Source organism: Mesocricetus auratus, unplaced genomic scaffold (genome assembly GCF_017639785.1).
Source record: "Mesocricetus auratus isolate SY011 unplaced genomic scaffold, BCM_Maur_2.0 Super-Scaffold_100007, whole genome shotgun sequence".
Lineage (NCBI taxonomy): Eukaryota > Metazoa > Chordata > Mammalia > Rodentia > Cricetidae > Mesocricetus > Mesocricetus auratus.
Window position 1 is genome coordinate 90819758 of NW_024429191.1, and position 24746 is coordinate 90844503.

Genomic DNA, 24746 nt, shown 5'->3' on the forward strand with positions numbered 1-24746 from the left:
TCAGTATTAACCCACCCACTACGGGTGGCACCATTCCCAGCGTAGGGTTCCTAGGCTGGATAAAAAGGAGAGTGAGCTGAGCACAGGCATTCACTGCCCGTTCTCCCATGTCTTCTATGGAATCGGTGTGTCCCGCTGCTTCCCCGCACCCTGAAATAAGACCTCAGGAAGGAGACAAGAAAGACACCAGGGGTGTTAGGAGGAAATTTTAATGTTTTCTTACTGCTTTATCAATGTCATGGAAAAAATACAAAGTTTAGAGTTGAGAGCTGACCGGGTAGATCAGGAGGGGTGTGTGTGCTGCTGGCCAGAGGCACAGTTAGTTCTGTCTGTGTCTCTGTCAATGCCCACCTACATAGGAGCACCAGTCAGGAGTCCTTGAGTGTTTCCGGGTCAGGATCTGGGAGGAGTTTGGAAGCAGAGCAGCCCAGGGCAGGCCACCACCCTCATCTGGCCAGAATCCTATTGTAATTTAGCTTGCTCTCTCCCCAGATTCCCACTGGTTATGCTGGATCAGGAGGTGGGCCAGCCTGTTCCCAGCACAGAAAAGTAATGAACCACCACCCCTGGGACTCTGGCTCCTGCTTCTACTCATGTTCTGGGTAGAGTTACAGGAGCTGAGCAAAACAGATTTCAGACAAACAAACAGCCAGGTCTGCTGGTGCATACCTGTAACCTCAGCTTCTAGGGTAAGAGAGGCTCTGCTGCGAATTTGAGGCCAGCTTGGGCTACAGAGGGAGACCGTGTCTCAAAAAGCAAACAAAACCCACTTTTGTTAACCTGGAATTCAAATTGAATATGGTCTTGCTCAGCCTGGCTCTTAGCCCACCCGAGTCCTCATCTGGGCAGTTGGGAGAGGCTGAGGATGGAAGTACACGACACTGTCCCCCACAGAGCAGGGCAGGGGGAGGAAAACACCCACTCAAAAACACAGCTCACACTCCGCGAACAATGCATTATTTAACCATCATTTTCCAGAACTTTCCTACATAGTCTTCGTTCAGCTGTTAACAGCTACGGAAGTGGAGTTCAGGGACAAAGACTGGTGGCGGCTGTCCCCCCACAGTTTGACCTGGACAGGGTCTGTGCACCCAGATTTGAGTAAGCCAACAGTCCCGGTGCCAGCAAGACAATCTCGCTAACAGGATTATATTCTCCTGGTAGCTCTACTCAGGTTTAAACATGTAACAACAACAAACAAATGCACCCGTAGGGCAGAGACAGCCCTTCCTGTTCCTAGTGTCACCAAGGAAGGGCCCCTTCTTGAAAACACGAGAAGCTGGGGGCTGGGGGAGTTCCTTCTGTCCCCCACCGTCCTGGCCCCTGGGAAGCACTGCATTTAGTGTATCGGTTGAGGCTGTCCCCTGCTCCGACTGAACCCAAAGAGCACCAGGTTTCCAGTGAGGAGCCAGGGGTGGAGAAAGAAGAGCCCGGATGTGTGGTCACCCGCCTCCTGCTGCACATACCTCCCTGGTAGGTTCTAGACACCAGGTGAAAAAAAGCGTCCATGACCTTTCAGAGAAGGCCACCCCTGGCTGCCCTGACATTGCTGTAGGAATACAAACTAACATCTGGCATCCAACTGAGGCCAGGCTGGAAGCAAGGGGCCCAGCCCAGAGAGAGGAGAATGGATTCCTGCGGGGACACAGCTCTGTCCCAGGCTGCTGCAGTGCAGGAAGAGCAGGTCAGAGTCAGGCCATCAGTACCCATGCTACCTCCCCGGCACCCCAATCCGTGAGGCCCAGAGTCTACTCCAATGAGGCTAGAAACTGCACCTATATAGGAAGGTCAAAGGTCATAGTGAAGGCAGCAGCAGGGAAAGGATGCAGCCCAGAGTTGTGGAAGCTACTGTCAACTTTTCTGTCCAGCCTCAAACTCGGATTTCATCTTCCTCCTCCTCCTCATCCATGAAGGAGAATTCCTTGTCTGGTTGTCTTGGGGCGGCAGCCCGGGCCCTGTCTGGGCCTCGGAAAGCTGGGCTGCGTTCCTCCAGGACGCCCGAGGTGCAGCTGGACAGGGAACTGCTGTCCCGTGTGGTGTAGCTGCCCACGCTGCGTGCTGAGCTGGGGCTGGGGGCTGCCACGGCCCACCTGTCATCTTCCAGAGCATGTGGGGGCAGCATGGAGGCCTGGTCCGAGCTGGCCTTGCTTTCCTGTCTTCCTATTGGAGGAGCTACCTCCAGCAAAGGGGGAGCCTGGACCGTGCTGCTGGGGCCTTCTTTGTCATGGTAACCACCACCCTCTTCCTCCTCTGGGTCCCACTCATCCTTGTCCATGATGCTGAGGACGTCACCCAGCATGGAGGGCCCCAGGTCGATGTGGAATGACATGATAGACTCAGCGTGTTTCAGCCCATAGCTGGCCTTGGGCACAATGGGCAGATCTGTCAGGTCCCCAAAGGCCTGCTCATCAAGGAGTGGGTCAGGAGAGTGGGGGCCTGTGGCCCCATTCCGACGAGGATCCATTTCCCCTGAGCCTGTCTCCTGGCCAGTGTCTCCAGCATCTACCTTCTTCACAGGGCTGGACGACAGGCTCTTAGGTAGCTTGCTGGAGCCCTTCTCGGTGGCTTCCTTCTCATTGAGCTGAGGCAGGGACATGGCATTCTTGACAAACAGGGCTGAGTCCCGCAGGGAGCCCAGCATGTCTCTCTGCTCCCGGTCCCCTCGGGTCACGGACTGTGACCGTTTACTGCCCCGGAACTTCCGGGACAGGAGGCTGCGTTTGGAAGACGTCGAGGCCTGCTCATCCAGGGACTCACCGTCAGCCTCACCTGCCTTGCTGTTGAGGAAGGAGGTATCCCCAAAGGCATCTCCAGCCCGGCCCACGTGCATGGTGTGGCGGAAGTCACCCAGAGGGGCACTGATCATCTCCGCCGTGAGATCCACTCTCGAGCGGCGCTTGGAGTGCACAGAACTGGACACCAGCTGCTTCAGGATAGGCATGGTGCCGGCCGGGATGGGGGCAGACGCTTGCAAGGCAACAGGCAGTCCAGCAGGTGCAAAGGGTAGACAGGGCAATCAGAGGGCTGTGGGCAGAGAACAGGAGGCAAAGGGTTAATACAGACTAGCTTCACAATGTCCACCCACCAAAGACCATCATTTAACCCCCGATTGCCCATCAAAACTACTGGAAAACTACCAGCAGTGAACTAACTTGGCCATGTCTTCCCCCATGCCTCCAAACATGGGATATTTATAAATTGGGCTAGAGTTTGGTACCAGAGACATGTTTTGACGCCTAAGGGGGAAATAATCACCCCAAGTCCCACACCCCCAACCCTCCCTGCCTAAGCTATAATGCTGTAGGAACGGAACACCGTAAATGGCAAGTAGGTTCTGGACAGCTGGTCTGCAGGCAAGAGCTTACTGCAGTCTAACCTGGATCCCTGTGCAGTTGGTGGACACCTCAGCCTGAGTCAGGGAGAACACAATGGCCAGGCCAGGCCCAGATGCTTGTTGCTAGTCACTTCTACACATGTGGGTGGCTGGCCAGCCCGGCTCTCTTTCTGAATCAGAATTGGGGCGGGGATGCCGGAACCCACAGAACCAGCTCGTGGCCTTCCAGCTCTCGTGGAGTGCCACTACGTAAAGATCCCTGCCGGTGACATCACCGTGAGGCCCCGAGCCGGAGGGAGGTGGGACTCTAGATGCAGGACCCTGGGTGATTAACTAGAAACCCAGAGGACAACACAGGGAGATCTCAGGGCACAGACTCTGGCAAGCAAAGTTTAGTGCCAAGCCAAGCCCTGTGTGCCTAGCACAGCCGGGTAGGATAGCGAGAGACGGAGCTGGGTGCCCGGATGCCTGTCCTCTCCAGTCTGCTGACAGCGAGGTCTCACCCGGGGCCCACCTATCCCACTGCAGGGCTCAGTGAGGCCTGGCAGGCTTCCGCTGCTTCGGGTGCCCCATGTCTGGCCACCCAGACCACCCATCCCAACTCCTGCTTAACTGGTCTTCCCGCAGGCACCAATCCGTTCCTCTCACTCTCATTCTCTTAGCTAAACAAACAAACCCCGCCCCAGGGGAAAAAAAGCAAAAAGCCTGAGCACAGTAACAAACACTCCTCTTCCTGCAAACCTAAACCTCCCAGGACCGTCTCTGCTGCCCTCCTTGATGTCACTGCCGGCCAGCCAGCTACCCTTCCCTTGCTCGCACCCCACTCTTGCATTTGATACAAGGTGTCCTCTTCCAACACCCCGCCATCGGGTGCCCCAACAACCTCAAGGGGGGGGGACAATGCTGCCCCAGGAAGGCCCCCACAGCCAGAGCTAGTCCTCCAGGCCACCTGCCTCTCACAGCATTCTGAATGCCCCCTCTCCTCCCAGGCACCTGTCCCCACCAACTGGACTCTAACCTTCCTGCCAGGCTACGAGCTTCCAGAGGGTTCCAACAGGTCTTGGTTCTAAATCTTGTCCAGCACCACCATGTCACACAGCTGAACTCCAAACATTTAAAGTGTGGCAGCCACCACCCCAACCCCATGCAGTCCCCAGTATCTCTCCCCTTTCAGATCACAGTACAGCCTCTGGGCTCCTAGCTTGACTTCTCTATGGCCTCTGCATCTTCCCCTTCATCCTGTCAGTCTATGTCAAACAGCCAGTCTGCTGGCCACCCCCACCAGTGAGAGCAACTCCCAAGCAATCACACTGCTGGTCTCACAGCAAATACAAGGGAAGACAGATCACTGTACAGGAGACCAGTGTGGAGTCAGGGAGAAGCCTGAGTCAAATTTTGAGGAAAACCCTCTTTAGGGCTAGGAAAATAAATGGCTCAGTGGGTAAATTGCTTGCCACTCGAGTGTGAGGACCTGAGTTTGGATCCTCAGAACCTATGTAAAGCTACATTTATCTGCATCCTTCCACCTACAGAGAGTTGGGAGGCAGAGAATCCACAGACACCCGGAGGCTCCCTAGCCTGGCCTACACAGTAGTTACCAAGAGACCCTGCCTCAAACAAGGTGGGGGGGGTTAGATGGAGGTTCCTTTAATCTTCACAGGTGGGCTGTGGTGTGATGTGTGTGTCACACACATTTTTCTAAGTGTGTGAGGTGTATGTATGTGCTGTGTATGTGTACTATGTGCATGCAGTGCCCATGGAGGCCAGAAGAGGGCATTGTATCCCCTGCAACTAGAGTTACAGCTGTGAGCCACCATGTGGGTACCGGAAATCAAACCTGGGTCCTCTGGAAGAACAGCCAGTGCTCTTAACCACTGAGCCGTCTCTCCAGCTCCCCACACCCCAATCAGAAAGGAAAGGAAAAAAAGAAGAAGAAAAGGAGGCATAGCCTATGTCATTATGACGGCAACCTCTCTGGTTTCTCTGCTGCCGGTTGAACATACAGCATGCTCGACTCCCACACCGCTGGAAGGGACACCCAGGCTCTTCCATCTTTCGGATGAGAAAGCAGGGTCACTGAGGTGGTGACTCAGCCAGGTTCACACCCCGGTGAGCAGTGCCAGCCAAGGGTGGGCACCTGCTGAGGCTCTCTCCTGATTCTCGGGCCTGTATAAGAGCTCTGCTCGCTGCCCATCACCAATGGCCTGCCTTCCCTACCACTTGCCCAGGAGGCCTAGAGGAGGGTGTCTTCTGCCATCTAAAAACAGTTGTATTGTTCTAGGGTGACCTGGAGATGTTTGGGGAACAGTCTTTTTTTTTTTAAGCTGAGGGGTGGCAGATCACTCACAGTACACCTGGTCTCTGCTGTTAGAATACCTGTAGCATCCGCCACCCCACCAATCTCCAGGCATGGCATTTGAAATGGCCCTGCCCAGTCCCTAATTCCCTAGGAGGCAAAAATGAAAACAGGTAACAGGAACAGGAGAGCAAGGTAGAGTCAGGAGGGCACCCAAGGCCACACTGATTTGTGAAAAGGTTTCACTGTGAGTCTAGGAATCCCCCTCAAGCTTAGTCACACTGTAGTTGCCCATCGGAAAGAAAAGGTGGGGGACCGGAAGGCCCAGCAGCCCAGGATTCTACAGAGATGCCACCCCCCAGTCACCCAGAGGAACCAAGTATCCAGACCATAACAGAGGGAAGGGGGACGGCTTCATCATCCCATTGGCCATCCCCGTCCTCAACACTACTTTGCTGGTAGGGCTGTAGAAACAAGGAGAGTAGGGACACTTAGTGAAAATCAGTGTGACACCCCACCATCCTAGTCCAGACTGTGTGCCTCTTCTGTGCCTCCTGAAAAACAACAACAGGTCTACGCAATGCCACCTACTTCCTGTGATCTTGCTCCGGAGGCTGAGCACAGGCTGTGAGGCTTGGGATAAACTATTTTCAGTATCGAGCAAGAGAGTCCTTAGAGTCCCCGATTCCCCTGCCATCCCAGCAGTCTGGGTGAGATGAGGCCTTGTCCTGTAGAGTCTCAGAGTGGAGCACATATGACACAGAGCACGCGGTAGGTTTTAGTTAGGGTCAATGACGACTCAGCCAACAAGTTGCTGGCTTCAAGGACCCAAGCAACAGCGAGTCACCCAAGCTTCTGACAGACAGGGTTTGGGACTGAGGAGGTGGTTAGAGACATTAGGGGGAAGCAGACGGTGAGGGCCTGCCTGGGGCTGGTCCTGGAGGCCTCATCTCACTTCTGAAAGGGATTGGACCACAGGGCCTGTGGCTTTTGGAGGAGTGTTGCTAAACACCATGACTCAGCTCTGGGGAAGTGCCTAAAACAGGCTGTCCCATGAAACCAGGTGGACACGCCATCCCACCCGGAGGCCACATCCCACTTTCCTGGGTAGACAAGGGAAACTGGCCTTGCAATGCTCCCTAGTCTTCTTGAGCCTTGGAGGGCAAGGGTTTTTGGAACCAGCACTTTCCCCAAGGACACCATCAACAAACAAGCCCAACTACCAACCCCACACACAGCTCAGATCCAGGAACACAGCAAGTCCTTGTCTGGACCTATCACCACTCTCCCTGGCAGGATGAACGGTGGGTGAGAAGTCCCCTCCCAGACTGGTCAGCAAACTGACAAACAGCTCTGGCAGCACCAATGTACCCCACTCTAAATGTCTAGGGAGTAGCCTACCCCTTGGCATCCCAGGCCTAGACAAGAGCCAGAGTTACACTTCTGCAACCCCTCCCCATCTGCAAGTCAATATACAGAGTTACACAGGCTTTGAAGCCCACCACTACTGCCAAGGGCAGCCACACCCTCTGTCAGTCATTTCCCGGTTTTCTGTCTCAAACAAGCTCCAGGCAATGTGGCCAGATAGAAGAGGTCACTGAGCACAGTAACTTTAGTCCTTAGCTCGGGTGGATTGGCTCTAAGAAGTTTCATTTACCATTCATGCATTTGCTCACTCATTCACTTACTGTGTTATTGCAGACCCCCCACAATACATGCAGCCAGTGTTCCTTCTGCACCCGAAGACTGAGCCAACCACAGTTTGAAAACCTTTTCCAGGGGGGAAAAATCTACGGCAACACCAAACATGCACAGATATCCCTTATAATTACTGTAAACAAGATAGTACAACTCTATCAACCATTCCCACCTGTTTTGTGTGTGTACAAGGAACCCAAAGTCTACTTGAAGGACAAAGACACGGGTTATATGCAAACCATGTACTTTTAGACAAAGAGCTCATCTGGGATTTGGATATTCGAAGTGGTCCCAGAACCAATCACCCATAAACACTGAGGGATGGATGATCAGTGAGAGCAGCACGTTATCATTCCTTAGACACAGAGATGGAGAGTGGGGAGGGTGTGTGTGCAACAAGGGCGCATGGGGTGCTGGGGCAGCCAAGTCAAAGCTGGGCAGATGGAAACCACGGCATGTGTAAAGGCCCCAAGGTGGGACACACAGGCATTGGTTAAAGGACAGAATGACAATCCACATGGTCAGAGGACAGGCCAGGTGAGTTTTGTCCTTGGTGTTGAATATAAACCAACAACCTTGGGAGTTCCTGGTGGCATTGAACCTGGAAGTCATGGGGGAAGGGAAACAAATTTTCAGTCCAGACATTTTTTTTCTAGAGTTTAAGGCAAGGAGGAGGCAAGACAAAAGAGTGGCTGGAGCCTTTAATCCCAGCACTCGGGAGGCAGAGGCAGGTGGATCTCTGTAAATTCAAGACCAGCCTGGACTACCAAGGGAGTTCCAGGACAGCCTCCAAAGCCACAGAGAAACCCTGTCTCAAAAAAACCAAAAAAAAAAAAAAAAAAAAAAAAAAAGAGTGGCTGGAGAGGATGCAGGGTAAGACATCTTGGGAGGGGTTCTGAGTCATGGCCAACAGGAGTTGATGATGGTCCCATGGTGGATCAAAGGGCAACCTCTATGAGGACTCCAGGCATCCTTTCCCAGTGATGAGTCATGCCTTTCCCCACAGGGACAAGGCTCTACCTGCCTCTAGGCAGAACTTAACTCTGTCCAAAGATGAAGTGTTCAAATGTCCGGTGCTTCCTTACATCTCTCAGGGGCAAGAAAACCAGCCTGCCACAGGCCACACCTCTCGGAGAGGCTAGCAGCTCTGGCTTTTGTCAGCAGAGAAAGATCTGGTGTTCTCTGGAACACTCATTAGCCTTTATGAAGCAAAGACAGGGAGAGGCCAGGGCTGAGGGACAGCAGAGCTGTGGAGGCTTTGCCATACACTCTTAAAGAGGAGGACTTCTAAGGGGTCTGTGCGGGATTTTTGGCTGCAGGGGATCTGGTATCTCAAAGTCTGCTGTTTGTACAAGAAGCTTGGGATGTACTGACTTAAGGACAAATAGTCACGATTCCAAGAAATAAAAGCTGGGGAAGGAATGGTTACCGTCATGACGTCATGACCCCCACCCAGCCATGACAACCATCTCTAAAATACCTGGGTGGGAAAGGAATCAAGCTTTGAGAGAAGGGAATGCTATAGACCACAGGTTGAAGTCAAGTTTTAATTCCTTCTCCAGATTCCATCTGCTAAAACAGAGGCACAACCTGAAGTGTTCTTTATGTGTACATATGTGTACCCAATTCTTGTTTTGTTTTTGATTTTTTCAAGGCAGGGTCTTCTCACTATGCAGTCCTGGTTGTCCTGGAACTCACTCTAGACTAGGCTGGCCTTGAACTCAGAGATAGCCTGCCTCTGCCTCCCATGTGCTATGGTGAAAGGCATGTGTTACCACGCTCAGCTCCGCACATAGGGTATGTGCAAACTGCCAACCATTTAGTTTGTCTTTTAAGAAAATAAAATCAATAGACTGCTAACCTTCTAAATCTGTGCATTTCCCAGTCAAAACAAAAGTGCTCAGAAGCAGGCCAGGGAAGGACTCAGTGGAGAAAGTAAGGCATCTGCTGTGCACGAGGATCAGCCAGGCTCAGTGAGATCCTGTCTTGAACAGTAAGGTAGGGGCTGGAGCGATGGCTCAGTGGTCAATAGCACTGGCTGGGATGGCTGGGATTGATTCCCAGCACCCACACGGCGCCTCACAGCTGTCTGTGCAGGCACCAGGCATGCAGATGGTACACATTCATATATGCACACCAAACACTCATACATCTACAACAAGATGGCTCAGCAGGAAAGCACCTACTGCACAAGCCTGACCACCTTAATCCAATCCTCGGAACCCATGGAAACATGGGAGGAGAGGACCAGCTCCACAACGCAGTCTTCTGACCTCAGATACACTCACTATGTCAAGTGCATGCCCCCTCCCACCCAAGCAACCATCAAATACCGAGACATGTACAGACTACTACACTAATAATAAAAGTTTTTTTAAAGGTGGAGAAACGATGAAGGAAGACACTGGTCTACTGTACGCCCAAGTGAGCGCAACCCTCCTACTACACACACAAACACTGACCACGTGCAACCCCAACCACCTTTATCCTCTAAACAATGTAATACAAACATTTCCACAGCATACACATCACATTTGTATTGTGGAAATCTAGAGGTTAAGAGTCCCATGAGACATGCACAAATATTAGGCTGCCTCATGTAAGGGACTTGAACATCTGTGGACTTTGGTATTCCAGGGGGACCTGGACTCAATCTGCTGTAGACACCAAAGGACAGCTGTGATGGTTCTGGTACGTCCTTCCCTCACACTACGGGATTTTGTCACATAGCCCAGAGGTAGGAGTGGGTGCTAAAATATAGTTCCCCGGGGTTACAGAGGTGATCCGGTCCACAAAGGGGACGGGGAGGACAGGTGACTTGCCAAACGCCATGGAATGTAGAGACCCAGGTGGCACTAGGGTTCCTATGTCTGACAATCTGCAAGTTTTCCCCAAGTAACACCCACAATTGGATTACTGCCAGAGCAAGGTCAGACCTTCCTGTGTCTTCAATCAACTTGCCAACAGAAGAGTGAAAAAAGGGGTATGGGGGGAGGGGGGACGCACATTTCTACAAAGCAGGGAGAACCACAACACCAGATCCCAAGAACTACTCACATCCTAATGACCTTAGGACAGGGTGGCCGATGGCCCCCGCAACTGAGGGGGAGCTGAGGAGCTGAGGCAGGGAGAGAGTAATTCGGCCACCTCCACATCTGGAAATGGACCCCATGGAACTGTGTCAAAGGAAGAAAAAGTCCTAAATGCACAAATACTCACCAAGCAGTTGCATAGCAGTAAGGGGTGAGGGGCGGGCTGAGGAAATGAGGAAGCATTAGGCCCAAGGACTGTCACGAAACCATGGGGGGACAGGGTGGGGCATTTGTCCAGAGGCCACGCAGTCACATAGTCAGTTCCCCAAACAGCAGGCAGCAGCACATGGCACAGGGGACACATCCAGCCAACTCTGCTCGGACAGGAAGTCACTGAAACAGACTGGAGGGACACAGGGAACCAAGGTAACAGGTTGGTCACAAGAGGAAAACTGCCTAAGGCCAGGTGTGGAGGTGTGAGCCTTTAATCCCAGCTTTGGAAGGCAGGGGTAAGTGGCTCTCTGTGAGTTCCAGGCCAGCCTGGTCTTTACATTGACATTCTGTACCAAAAAAAGTAGCCAGGCAGTGGTGGCGCACACCTTTAATCCCAGCACTCGGGAGGCAGAGGCAGGCGGATCTCTGTGAGTTTGAGGCCAGCCTGCTCTACAGAGCGAGTTCAGGACAGCCTCCAAAGCTACATAGAGAAACCCTGTTTCAAAAAATTAAAAAGACAAAAATGAAGTTTCCTGATGCGAGCACTTGTGCGCTTGTGTCTATGTGTATAATTTTATGTGTGCACGGGCATATCTGTGCTATGGCACACTACAAAGGAAGACGTTTACACGCATGCACGCGCACACCCACGCGCACACCCACGCGCACACCCACGCGCACACCCACGCGCACACACACACACGCGCGCGCACACACGCACGCACACCCTTAAACATGGCTCCCAGGGGTCAATCTCAGGTCTTTGCTCTTCTACTTTACCAACTGAACTATTTCCTCAGCTTCTCCTTCCAAAAAATTCCCTTTAGTGTGGTGAAGCTGCTTTAAATAATAATAATAATAAATTCCAAAGCATCAAAGGCTTAAGGAAAAGACTTTAATTTCAAAACAGCTTAAATCTCTCCATTGTTAGGCTCAGCATCTGCAAGAATAAGACATCAACAAGGGCTCTCTCTCTCTCTCTCCTCTCTCTCTCTCTCTCCCACTGACATCTGTCCCTCCCTCCTCCCCCAGGTCACTCCCAAGATTCACATTTTGTGCTAAGTGTCTGAGGGTAAGAGTAGGCAATCTAGAAAACAAACATCTGGGTGCTGGAGAGATGGCTCAGCAGTTAAGAGCGCTGTTGGCTTGTCTGGAGGGCCCGGTTCAATTCCCAGCACCCACACGGCTGTTCACATCTGTAACTGCAGCCCAGGGAAGCTGATGCTCTCTCTCTTCCAGGCTCTACAGGCAGAGTGCACTGACAAGCACCCAAGCAAAACAGCCACACAAATAAAGCAAAATACCCACAAAATAAAGACATAAATCTGTACCTACAGATCCATTTGCTCTGAGCCAGATTAAATAGCTGTACTCCTCTCCCCCCCACACACACACCTCCCATCCCCCAGCAGCTGCTTCCGGGTGCTCAAGCATTCTTCTTGGCCAAGCAGGTAGCTGGTAACAACCACGCCCACCCGACAGACATTGGGATCCGGTCAAGAGACACACCAGGCAGGTGAAAGCCCAGCTTTTGCTCCTCCCACAGCCCCAGCTTAGCCACCCCCATGCTGTGAGACAGGGGAAACAGCAAAGGGCAGGGGTCACTCAAGGGCGCTCCTTTCAACTGACCGTGAGCAGAGAAATTACGGCTGTAACTATTCCTTTCCTGGGTACCTTCTGTGTGTCTGGCACCAGGGTGGGGAGAACAGACACTCCTGCACCTCAACACAACCGTGCAGGAAGGCTCCGGCAGGTGAAATGTCCTCACTCCTCAAAGCTTCTGAAACAATTCACGGGACTGTCACACACATGATTGGAGGGGCCGAGGAGCATGGGTTTACGGAATATGACTGGGATCAGAATCCACTCTACCAACTCCCCAATTAGAGCTTTGCCCCTAGGAACAGCTCAATCCTGTGCCTCCCAAAGGCCTACAGAGAAGACAGCAGGAGGGACCCACCAGAAGCCCAGGTCAGGTATCCCCTGGGTACTTAGCAATGGGGTCAGCGCAAGGTCTAGCTTCAAAATTTTCCCAAGGAAGCCCGGACCCAATGCTGATCCCAAGGAGGAACCCTGACCCAAGCCTGCTCTCTATTCTCAGATCTAGGCATTTACTCCACCTTTCCCAGAGGCCAACACTGCCCAAGCCCAGCCAGGGCACATCCTGCTTCTGAGAGACAAACATCCTTTCTTTGATGGCTCCTTCCTGGAAGGGAAAGTGATTGAGGCCCCAGGCATCACTCCATGTTTTCCTCAGCTGCACGGGGATGCACAGGGCCTGGCCATCCCTGGTGGGGGAAAGTGAGGGGGGGGGGGCGCACAGCAGAACGCTGGAGATGGGCAGCAGTAAGTCAGCCAGGACAGGAACCACAGAGTGAATCAGGCAAGCAAAAGAGTCCTCCACACCAGATAATCTTCCCAATGCCCGTTTTCTGCCACTTCTCTATAGGCTGTTATATACTTTTTAAAGATTTTATATTTATTAGCTGGGCGGTGGTGGCACACGCCTTTAATCCCAGCTCTGAAGCCAGCCTGGGATTCAGAGTTCCAGGACAGCCAGAGCTGTGCCCCAGAGAACCCCTATTTTAAGAAAAGAAAAGCAACAGTGGAGGGGCTAGCGAGACAGGAGGTTTGGGGGTTAAGGACATGCGAGTGCTCTTGAGAGCACCCAGATTCTGTCTGCAGTGTCTGCATCAGAGGCTCAGCACGGCCTGTGACCCCAGCTCCGGGGGCCGCGTGTCTCTGGCCTCCGTGGGCACCTGCACCCCACATGCGTGCATTTTCACGCATACAATTAAGAGAAATATACTAAAAGTATAACGAAGCCTTGACTTCAAAGCTCACACACTACAGGGCAGTGCAGATTTGTGTATTTCCCCCTGGTCCCTTCACACAGGCAGGACCTTGCCCTGCGTGTGGACAAGGAAGAAAGCCAGCCTTTGTTCCTTCTGGCACTGAAGGCACTCCTGTGCTACTTGCCACTTCAAATACAGTCCTAACACCCTAAGTGTCCGTCCAGTCAGTCTCTCACAAATGTTTTGTTCTTTGGTTAGACTCTGTAACGTCTATTTTTATCCCCAAAAGGGCAGCTTTTGATTCTTTCTGTAAGACTGGTGGGAAAAATCACTTCTGTTTCTTATTGTCATTCCATTTTCAGGATGCCATGTTATGTTCCGGTCCCAGCAACACAGGGCGACAGTACCCAACATTAGGCACCTGCGCCTCCTCCCCTCTGTTTGTTTCTCCCAGTCTCTAGTTTCCTTTTTTTGCTTCTGGTTTTGTTGACAAGACAGGGTTTCTCTGTGTTGCAATGGCTGTTCTGAAACTCACTCTGTAGACCAGGCTGGCCTTGAACTGGGATCCACCTGCCTCTGCCTCCCTGGTGCTGGGATTAAAGGTGTGCACCACCAAGCACTGCCTGGCTTCTGCTTCCTCTTTGAGATAGGATCTCACTACTCACTATGCAGCCCTGACTGGCCTGGAACAAACAGGCTGGCCTCAGACTTTCGGCTATCCTCCTGCTTCTGCCCCCCAATGGCTGCAATACCAAGTATGTACCACACCAGGCTTTCACTGAGCTGAAATTTAAAATACGAACTTGAGGTCTGCATGTCTTTGGTTACTAAGTATGAGTGTTAAGCTTCTTGCCCATCCTGCTATTGGCAGGAAGGCCTTTCCCGTTTTCCAATGGACTTGCCTGGCTCTTTAAATCTTAGACATATTCTGCAAATATTTTGGCAAACTTATCATATGCCTATTTACATTATGGTGATTTATGTTTTGCCAAGTGCCTCATTTGCATGTGGTTCAAGCTGATCGGTGTCTTCTGGCTTTCATCTCACCAATCAAAGACTTCTACTCCCAAGGGGGAAAAAAGCTAAAAGTATGGGTATATGCAGCGCAGACTACTCCCAGGAAACAAAACAAGACCTCCCCAAAGAAACAAAGCAAAGTGCAGATGTCTGTGACCCTTATCCCAGTCACTAACGGGGGGACCAGTAACAGGCAAGTGCCAGGCCTGGAGGCACGGGCTGTGACCCCAGCTCCTCACTGTGAGGCAGGAGGACCACAGTGAAGTATATAACATCATTTATTATAAATGCAAGGTAACCCAGGCACACGATAGTCAAGGACCTCTTTCAACATTAAGTCAAGCCACAGCTCAGTGATAGAATGTACACCCCGTTTGTTTAGCACATACACACACCACCGCAATAAATAGTATTATGTAAAATAAATATAACAAATAACAGTAAAAACAAACAGAAGCAACAAAGTTACCAAGGGGCTGGGTGGTGGCTGCACCTTTAATCCCAGCACTCGGGAGGCAGAGGCAGGCAGATCTCTGTGAATCGAGACCAGCCTGGTCTACAAGAGCTAGTGGCAGTCTCCAAAGCCACAGAGAAACCCTGCTCTAACCCCTCCCCCCCCAAAACAAAACCAACAAAGTTACCCAGGGCTGGTGGTTCACACCTGCAATCTCAGCACTAAGGTTCATGCAGGAAGATTGAGGCAGTACAGACCCTAGTGAGTTCTAGGCTAGCCTGAGGTACATTTATGCTATTTGGCTTATGTTTGTTTTCTCTTTAAAAAAAATCTGGGTGTGGTGCCAGATCTTTTTGACTTCGTCACAACTTGGTCTACATGGTGAGTTTCGTTCGGCCAGCCAGAACCAAAGTGAGACCCCTTCTGAAAAACCAAACAAACAAAACAAGCTGGGTGGTGGCGCAATCGGGAGGCAGAGACAGGCGGATCTCTGTGAGTTCGAGGCCAGCCTGGCCTACAGATTGAGTTTCAGGAAGTCAGAGCTGCTACACAGAGAAACCTTGGGGGAAAAAAAAAACCAAAACAACAACAAACCACAGAGAAAGGGCTGGAGAGATGGCTGGGGGTTAAGAGTACTGGCTGTTCTTCCAGAGGACCTGGCTTCAGTTCCCAGCAACCACATGACAGCCCAGAAATGTCTGTACCTCGCATTCCCGAGCCACCCTGGGCAATGCGCACACATGGTGCAGATAACTGTGTAGGCAAAACATAACACAAACAAAATATCAAAAGTAGGAAAAAGTAACAGCAACAAAGAACAGTATTTTTCCTGAACTCTTATGAAACCAGTGTTGTTGTCAATATGGGCGGAAAGTAACCGAATGGGGCTTTATCAGAGATGAACCTCTTCCCGATCGTGCACAGCTGAGGGCTGGCTTCCACAAGAGCTTTTCTCTTCCTTCTGCTTGTTTCTAACACAGATCTGGAGTTCCACAGATGAGTATCCAGCAGGGAAGAGCCCTCCTTCAACTCTTTCCTCTAAAGCTATCTTGGCTTTTCTAACCTATTTATTCTTCCGCCTGTATCTCAGAATAAGGAAGGGCTGGACATTGTCCACCGGTCATCCTGGCTCTGGGAAGCCTGGGACAGGAGGAATCCAAGTTCCAGGTCAACAAAACAAGAGTTGACCTCAAAGGACAAGAGGGGAGGGGAGAGAAAATCTGCAACAACTGTCACCACTTCATGAGAGGGTCACTACAGCCGACAACAGAGCATTTGCACCTGGTAACCCTAAGACATCCTACACCTAGTCACTCAACATGTTAGCCACCAGCCAGGACGGGCCACCAAGTGCTTACGTTGTGGTGGCTAGTATGACTCGGGAAACACATTTCTAATATCTAATTTAAATTATTTTAAGTTTTAAATCGGGTGTTTGGTTCCTTTACAGGAAAATCTGAGAGTGTGTGACTCTGAGTGTAAATTTTATGAAATCCAAACACTGATCAAATATTTATAAACTTTCTCATCCAGACTACAGTGAGCTATCAGTGTGAGAGACAGGGTGGATTTTGAAGCTTTTCTATCTTTCTTTTCAAGACGGTTTCTCGGGGATACAGCTCTGGCGGGCCTGGAACTCATTCTGTCTGTAGACAGGTTGGATTCCAACTCACAGAGATCCGCCTGCCTCTGTCACCCGAGTGCTGGGATTAAAGGTGTGTGCCACCACCAACCGGCTGAAGCTTTTGTATCTTAACGAACATAAAATACACCACAGGTAATTTTTGTAAGTATATTTATGTATTTATTTGGGATGGGGCCTTCATATGTAGCTGTGGCTGGCCTACAACACACCACACAGAACTGGCTGGCTTTGAACTCAGAGAGCAGCCTGTCTCTGCCTCCCAAGCTTCATTAAAGGTGCACCTCACCATATCCACTTATTTTTTATTTGTGTGTGGTGTGTGCGTGTGTGCACGTGCACATGCACGCGCAGGCATGTGCGAGAGTGTGTCCACAGAAGCCAGAAGAGGAATCAGATCCCCTAGAGCTAGAACTGCAGTTATCTGTAAGCTGCCCGTTGTGGATTCTAGCAATCAAACTGAGTCCTCTGAAAAAGCAAGCATTCCTCACGCTGAGCCGTTTTCCCGGTCCCACCACTGAAACATTTCATGGAATGTGCGGAAATGGCAGTATTTTGGGTGTGCTGGGTTAATTTAAAAATTCACCTTTTAAAAAAGTTTTAAAAATATGGCCATTGGAAAAGCATGATGAGCAGGGCAGTGGTGACGCATACCATTAATCCCAGCATTTGGGAGGTAGAGGAGTTCCAGGACAGCCTGGTCTATAGAGAGTTCCAGAACAGCGAGGGCTACCCAGAGAAACCCTGGCTCGAAAAACAACACAACGAAGCAAATGCTCATAGAAAGTTAAGGTTATGTGCATGACTGGCCTCATATCGCCCCTTTCCTGGGGGCAGTAGGAGTGGCATTCAGAAGTGAGCATGGAAGCCAGGGCCTCACATGCTGAGCATGTGTCTGTCCTACCTGAGCTGCCCTCAGCTCCCAGCATTGTGTTCCCATCAACATCACTGACCCACAGTTACTGTCCTTAACTGTCACATTCTCCAGTGGAGTTAGAGATTCTGCATCATGTCCAGCATACAGATAGCCCCGCCTCTGCTGGTGCTGGGAGTACTGGCATTATAGGTGTGTGCTACCTCGTCCCTCCGCAAATTTGCAGTCCTTAACAGTGTATAAGAATAAACAACTCCAGCCGGGCGTTGGTGGCGCACACCTTTAATCCCAGCACTCGGGAGGCAGAGGCAGGCGGATCACTGTGAGTTCGAGACCAGCCTGGTCTACCGAGCGAGTTCCAGGACAGCCTCCAAAGCCACAGAGAAACCCTGTCTCGAAAAAAACCAAAAACCAAAAACCAAAAAAAAAAAAAAAAAAAAAAAAAAGGAGGGATGGTAGTCTACTTTGGAATCAGGAGTGGTTTGGATGATGCCTCCCAGTGTTGGTATGATCAACCGACATCTAGGATGTGAGATGCTCCCTAACCTCAGGGACACAGCCAGACCCTGTACAAGGTGGTCCTCTCCCCAGACTACTTACAGGTCACACAAGTATGAAGCAGAGAAGACCCTCCAGGTCCTAGACACTGCGTTCTCATTGTTTTTACTTCTTAAGGTCCCTGTGCTGAGCATCTAAGACACCTAATACTGCACGGTTCAACACCAGTGTTTCCATCTCGTAGATAAGAAAGTGGAGACTCAGAGAGCCCAAAGAAGTCACCCAAATCACACAGCTCCTAAGGACGGAGCTGAGAGGAGAATTCAGACAACTCTGGTGTTTTCCACTCTGAAGTAAAGCATACTGGAGATGCTGAGGGACTCATAATCACAGTTGAGACCCAAGTCTTGAAGTGATGGGGACTACAGGCGCTGAACACCCATAGGAAGCCTACAGCTTCACAGACAATTTCTGGTCAAAAAAAAAATCTCCCCAAGACCAACAAGATGGCTCAAACCCGTGAAGGTACTTGTCACCAAGCTTGATGGCCAGAGCGGAGTCTACATGGTGGAAGGAGAGCATTGAGCACACAACAGTGCCTGGTCATCCCCACAGTGTCACAGGCCCCTCCCCAGCGTGTGTGTGTGTGTGTGTGTGTGTGTGTGTGTGTGTGTGTGTGAGAGAGAGAGAGAGTGTGTGTGTGTGTGCACGCACACGTGTTTAGTATTTCAGGAGCTAGACAGATGGCACAGTAGTTAAAAAATATTTGTGCTCATGCAGAGGCCCAGAGTTTGGTACCCAGCAAGCAAATGGAGATGCGTCACTCTAACTCCAGGGGATCAGGCTCCCATTGCAGGCAATTCACACACGTGAACATTCATACATGCAGGCTAACGCATAATTAAACGATTCTTTTAAAAAGTATCCCCAGTCTGGGCACCACTTTTTTTTTTAATTTACTATTTCAGAGAAACTCAACCAGTCCTGAGGAACAGACGGTGAGGCAGGGGTGCATTCTGGGAGCCCTTGTGAGCTGAGAATGACCTCATCCACTCTGTCCTCATTGCAGAGCCCTTTGCCTTGAACCAAGGGAAGGAAGCTGGTGGGAGGGCAAGGGGGGGTGTGAAGGAAAAAGGCTTCCCTCACCCATGGTCTGGGAATATGAACTGCCCACAAGGGAAGAGAGAGGATCCAGGGCCTGGGAGAGACCGGAAACGACAACTGACCAAGGAGCCAAGAAGACGCAGAACTAGTGACCCAAGGACATCCGGCAGCTTCACTTGTTTACAGGACCCTTCCTGGAAACGTGGGCTTCCAGGAGTCTGCCACCCAACAACCTTACCACCAGTGACGGGAGAGGAAAGGGTATCCGGTAGGAAGTGAGCTGTCCCTGTGCAGGACAGCTCTTCTGCTCCCTCCCCGTCTCATCTCAGAAGGAGGCGGCTGCACTTGAAACCCCATCCACCCCAGGCGGGGCTCAGTTTCACTTCACTCCTCCTAGGAACGCTACTCCGTTGAGTGGAAAATACAAGGATACTGTGGGGTCTCCAGAGAAATCCCAAGCAAGATGGTGATCTTCTATTCCTGACTCTGGAGCTTGGGATAAAGGCTGTCAGAGTCCCCAGATAATAATCTAGCTCACAACATTGAGCTTGCTATCTGTGCCTCAGTTTCCCCATAGCTTTCAAAGCGACCTGCATTAAGGTGAAGATGTAATAAGATTAAACACATGAAGTATTCGGCACAACACTGTGTAAGAGGTGACACCATTCAACAGATGACAGGAAAACGACGCTGAGATGTGCTCTCTCAGCTGGCACCCCCACGCCTGTAGATGTGGGGTACCAGCATGCTCGGCAACACTTGGGCTAATAATGAGTTCAAACAGGATCCACACCTGCACATGCCTAACCAAATAGACTCCAGGGTGCCGCATGGAGCTGACCCCTGAAGCCAGGGTACAGAGTCCATTCTCACTTGGTACTGCCACCCAGCAGCTAGGGAGCCCTGCCTTTGACCCAGAACTTCAAAGGGGAAGATGTGCCTGACCCCGCAGAGAGCAGCCTGAATCTCTGGCCCTCCCAGACTCTTCCCAAGAGTCCTCCACACAGGGTACCACTGGCCTCTCTGCTCCTTCCAAGTTCTTCCTCTCCAAGGGTCCCCTTTCTGATGCTTCAGGGTCTCGGCAACATCCTGAAGAAAGGAGAGGCTTATACTGGGTGTTGGTGGGGTTCTTGCAGAGCAAGTGGAGAGGAAGTGATGGGGTTGGAGAGAAGTTGGTACATAAGACCTGGCTTCCTTGTCACATCTAGGAAAACCTAAAACTGGAGCTGGGGTGGCTTCATCTGGCATCATCTGACACCTCGATAGCCAAAGCAGAGGGTGGTGACTGAGCACCAAGACATACAAGGGTCTCTCTCCCCCTGGTCCTAGGATTAAGGACAGGGTGAGAACACTAGGTGTGCACACATGACATCGCCCAACTGTTTTCACCTCAGACTAAGGGGACACCCTACCCCAGCTTGGCAAGGTGGGGCAGAGACCACCAGTCTCGGGTAAAGGAGGCGGTGTGCTAGCGGGCCAGCGCTGTCCTCTGGGCACTGAGCCCAGTGCAGAACTGCGATGCCCGGGTGCAGGGAAGGGTTCTGTGCTCCAAGGCTGGAAGGAAGCCCAAGGCTCCAGGAGGCCCACTGTACGCTGGGGCTTCACTGCGAGTAGGAACGTGGGAAGCTAATGGTTGAACTTTCTCCATCAGGCAAGTAGGCAGGGCTACTTTTAGCCACTGTCCTGTCCCTCCCTGAATGACTGTCCCAGGCCCTGCCCAGAGAGGGCTGAACCAGGCACTTCAGAAATAGTAGCCGGAGTCAGCGACAGTCAAGGGACTTCTACAGCTCCAAGTGTCCCCTTGGCCCTGGGACTTGGTCCTTTCTCCCCAGGCTCAGGAAAAGTCTCTAGTCCTGAAGTCACAAGACCTAAGCGCAGCTCGGAGTCCATGCTCAACTCCCAGGGTGAGATTGCTCAACCCCTCTCCAGTCCCCAGCCTAATGGATGGCATCAGGCCAACTCCTCTGTTCTTCTGCGGGACAAACTCCTCCCTCCCACCAACAGGGGCAAATGCCTAAGTGTTGTCTGTGGGATGTCCTAACCAGAACAGCTGGAGTTGTTACTCCATGGCCATCCGGGATGTTGGCTGAGGACCTCCTCCCTCTGCCAATTCCATCCAAACTTCAAGGGAAGGGGGGGGGAGGCAGGGAGAAAGGAAGAGAAGGAGACACCAACATCAAACACCTCTCCTACCACAGCTGGGCACAGCCTGTCCTGGCCACAGAAAATGAGTCGGGGAAGGGTGGGTGGCCCTGAACCAGAGGCAACTTGGGGCCCTCCTGGAAAGCTCTGAAGGGAGGGTCTAGGATTCCCTTAGAGGTCAACATCACATCACCCGCGGGACCACTGCCCCACGGAGGAAACCCTCCCTCTGCTTGCGACGTCGGACGCTTGGGCTGTCAACTTCGGAAGCTTGGACCGTCAGTTTCGAAGACGGGCTGGGCACACACATAGGGCTTGGAACAAAAACTGAGAGCTGGCATGCTTGAGCCGTGAGCGACAAACTGAAGGGGGGAGGAGGGCTGACTAAAGGCAGACACCCCACAAAACGCAAGGCATGCTCACAGAGCACGAGCTGCTGGACCTCAATCACCAAGGGACCCTGGGAACTCTGCAAAAGCACCCGTGGGGGCTGAGACACCCTCAAATCACCACTGCTTGGGAGCAGGCTCACCTTAGCACACACCAGCTCCCTCAAGCCCCCCCCAAAGGCAGGTCCCCAGGACCCCCTGAGGAGCTCCCCTCCGTATCTCCCAAGGTTCCCCACTGGTGGGGAATAGTTGAGGGGCAAAGTCCCAGTCCCGAGGAGATAAAGCACTTTAATCAGTAGTCACATACCAGCTGACGAGAGCTGGTAGCACGTGGCACCCCCACACTCAGCACGGTCCTAGCTACCCAACACGATGGCAACTCCCAGGACTCTAGTGGATGCCCTCATTATTGCCAACTGCCCTTGGGCTGCCCTGAGGCCTGGCTCTGATCCAGCACGCCATCCCCCCTACCCCCCTTTCCAAGTTCTGGGAGAAACCTGTAGCAGAGTTCCCCCCCGCTGTGGGCCCTGTCCTTTGTTCTTTAAAATCCACTCTATCCCACTGGTGGTCCCCTCCTCCAGCCTGGCCTCGGAAAGGGGCGGGAGGAGCTGCAGCAGGCCTTACTGGAAACCCAGACAGGGCAAAGAAGTGGCCGGGCAGAGGGCCCCCTGCCAGGGGCCTCTCATTGTTTACGCTCCGCAGGTCTCTGGTCCAGATGGCCGCTGGGGGGTAAGGATGGGAAGTACCCCATGCTCTCCCACAGAGAGTTGACAGGAGGCTTCAAAGGAAAGAGACGCCCACAAGGACTCTTTTCCCCATTCTACGGCTCAACTACCTGGGCAAAGAATGGGAGCTGTGGGCCCGGAGAGGGACGTGAGAGCCGGTCAGATTGCAAGCGGTGAGGGTGTTGGAAGGGGTAGAAATCCCCAGCCAAGAAGAAAAGAGAAAGCATTGTATTTCCTCTTCATTCTCCCTGGGAGAAAAAGAAAACTTCCGAAGCCCAGGCCGCAGTATTTCATTGGGCAAACAAACACAAGGAACCTGGTTTGAGTTAACAGCGAGGAAGCGCCCCTCCCCCCTCAGGCACACACTCAACGCCAAGTCCCTACGGTCTGCTCCCAGGAAGTTCAACCGCCAACCACCCTTCTCCAGTCTGGGACACTCACCCACAGCAGTCAGGGGGACCCCTAACAGGCAGCTCCCGCAGGCGACACCAGACACTGGAGGGCAGATTTGTTCCCCTCCCCGGCTGGGGGCGCTCCAGGAACGGGGAGGAGCCAGAGACCAGGATCGAAGCTTCAACGTCCGGAGCGAACGGTTAAATCATTAACCAACCGCTACCTACCCGCCCCCGAACAAGGCTCGAGCGCGGTGCTCGGGGAGCACCCGGCGCGCACGCAGGGCCCCGGCGTGAAGCCTCGTCCGGGGTGGCAGAAGGGGCGGCCATCTCGGGCAGCCCCACCCCGCCGCCAGGAGCCTGCGCCTCTTGGCGGCCTTGGCCTCCAAGTCTTCCGAGGGAGGCGGGCGGGGCGGGGGGAGGGAAGAGCTTGAGCGGGCCGGGAGGAGGGGGGGTAGTAGTTGTTCGCTGGGCGATCGCCTTCCAGTCGGCTCCTGCCCTCCTTTCTCCCGGGCCGGGCGACACGGGGCCTGTGCCAGCGGGAGAGCGCGCGGACACCCCTCGGCCACGACCCAAGAACTCGGCTGCTAATTCATGGAGAACTCCGCGCGAACACGCCCCCCTCGGGGTGACCGCGATTATTGTGCGCCTGGCCCACGGCAACACACACCCCATTCCTACGCGAGGGGGTGGACCTTTAAAACCTTCCCACTCACCCCACCCGGAGCAGATTCGCGAGTCCTGGCGACGCTGAGCCCTGTTGTCACCCCCCCCTCCTCCGCACACTGCGATTTTCTGGGACACGGCGTGTGGCTCTGGGTCCCGGACACCCAAGACGCCCCTGGCCCCAAAGCCATGCCTACCCCCGCTAGGGCGCAGAGGGGTGTGTTTGTGTGTGTGTGCGCGCGCGTCTGTCCTACTCCCTGGTCTTCCCCATCCCCGGGGGGTCTTTCTATCCTCTCCACGCGACCAGGGATTTCAAGCCTACCCAGGCCTTGCGCGGCTGCAGGGCCACAAGCGGGTGCCCACCGCCCTACCTCGGTCCCCAACTCCTCGGGCGCGGGCCCCGCACGGCCGTGCGCTTCCCTCTGTGTGCTTGGCGCCTCGGCAGGACCGGAGACCCATGGCAGCGCCTGCGTTTGTTTCCTCTGGCTCCCCGGGCTCCGGGTGTGCTAGGCGCTGGGACACTCCCCTCCCTGGCTCCTCCCAGCCCTCCGCGCTTATGTCACGCCGCTGCAGCAGCCAATGGCTGTCCCGGAACTCAGCCTGGCTGTTCGGCTTCCCGGGTTCAAATCTAAAAGCCCGAGACTCCCTCCCTCCTCCTCCCCGCCCCAGCTCCTTGTGGGGTAGCCGAAGCTGGTCCTGCTCCGAGGAGTTGTCCCCCCACCATGCTCCTCTGTGCTCTGGCGCGTAACCAGATTTGGGCTTCGCAGAACCAGGAGCGCATCCCCTCCCCAGGGCCCAAGAGAAGGCCCTCTGTAGGCTCCTCCGGTTTTGAACAATGGTAAGGAACCTACTCCCCACCAGCCCAGGAGGCGTCCCTCGCGCCCTCACCAACTCCCTGCAGTACCAGGGGGACACGAGCGGGAGCGTGGGCTCCGTGGGGGCTTCTGTGGATTCCGTCTCAATCTGGAGCGCGGGAGGCCCGCCCGAGTGAGTCCAAACCGGCATTGGGCAGTAGTAAGGGCTTCAGTAAGGTGAACTGGCTTTGATCGCTCTGCCTGGTGACCTCGGGCATCACCAGTACCCTCCCAGGGAACCTCGCGGAATTAACTCCTGAGTTCTTGGACCCTATGACTTTGAGCAGCGGCCATCATCGAGCTGTCTTCTTTGTAGAGGAAGTTCCAGCTCCGAATGATCATTAAAAGAAATAAATGCCGGCGGTGAAATAGTCAACAAAAGGAAACCGGACCCAGCCTAAAGTCGAAGTTCCCCAACTACTTAAAGGAAGTGGGTGTGGAGGCGGTGGAGGCCCCATCCTTCTCTCCCGCAGCGTCGCCTCTTGACCCCTCAGCTCCTTCGGTGTTCTCTGAAAACCTTGCTGTCTCAGGATCGCGCCTCCTTTTTCCTGTCGACCCGAGAAAACGCCAAATGTTTCGTGTGTGAAAATCAAATTCAACAGCTGGGTGCCTGGTCTAGGG

The 24746-nt window shown here is 53.0% G+C and overlaps 1 protein-coding gene across 3 annotated transcripts; it reads right to left on the bottom strand.

Moving 5' to 3' along the window:
• Positions 1–193: 193 nt before the first annotated feature.
• Cdc42ep4 (CDC42 effector protein 4) lies at positions 194–24196 on the bottom strand. 3 transcript variants are annotated; one of them, XM_021227115.2, is made up of 2 exons: positions 24176–24196; positions 194–3024 (listed from the first exon to the last, which is right to left on the bottom strand). In XM_021227115.2, the coding sequence occupies exon 2, from the start codon at positions 2939–2941 to the stop codon at positions 1871–1873; it is 1071 nt and encodes a 356-aa protein (XP_021082774.1). In that variant the 5' UTR covers positions 2942–3024; positions 24176–24196; the 3' UTR covers positions 194–1870. The 3 variants fall into 3 exon arrangements, with proteins under 3 accessions (XP_021082774.1, XP_012968941.1, XP_012968942.1); XM_013113487.3 differs by lacking the exon at positions 24176–24196 and adding an exon at positions 23643–23795; XM_013113488.3 differs by lacking the exon at positions 24176–24196 and adding an exon at positions 22655–23175.
• Between the last annotated feature and the right edge of the window lie 550 nt (positions 24197–24746).

Coding starts and splice junctions, on each gene's coding strand:
- Cdc42ep4 (XM_021227115.2), bottom strand. CDS start 2,941: ATGCCTATCCTGAAGCAGCTGGTGTCCAGTTCTGTGCACTCCAAGCGC.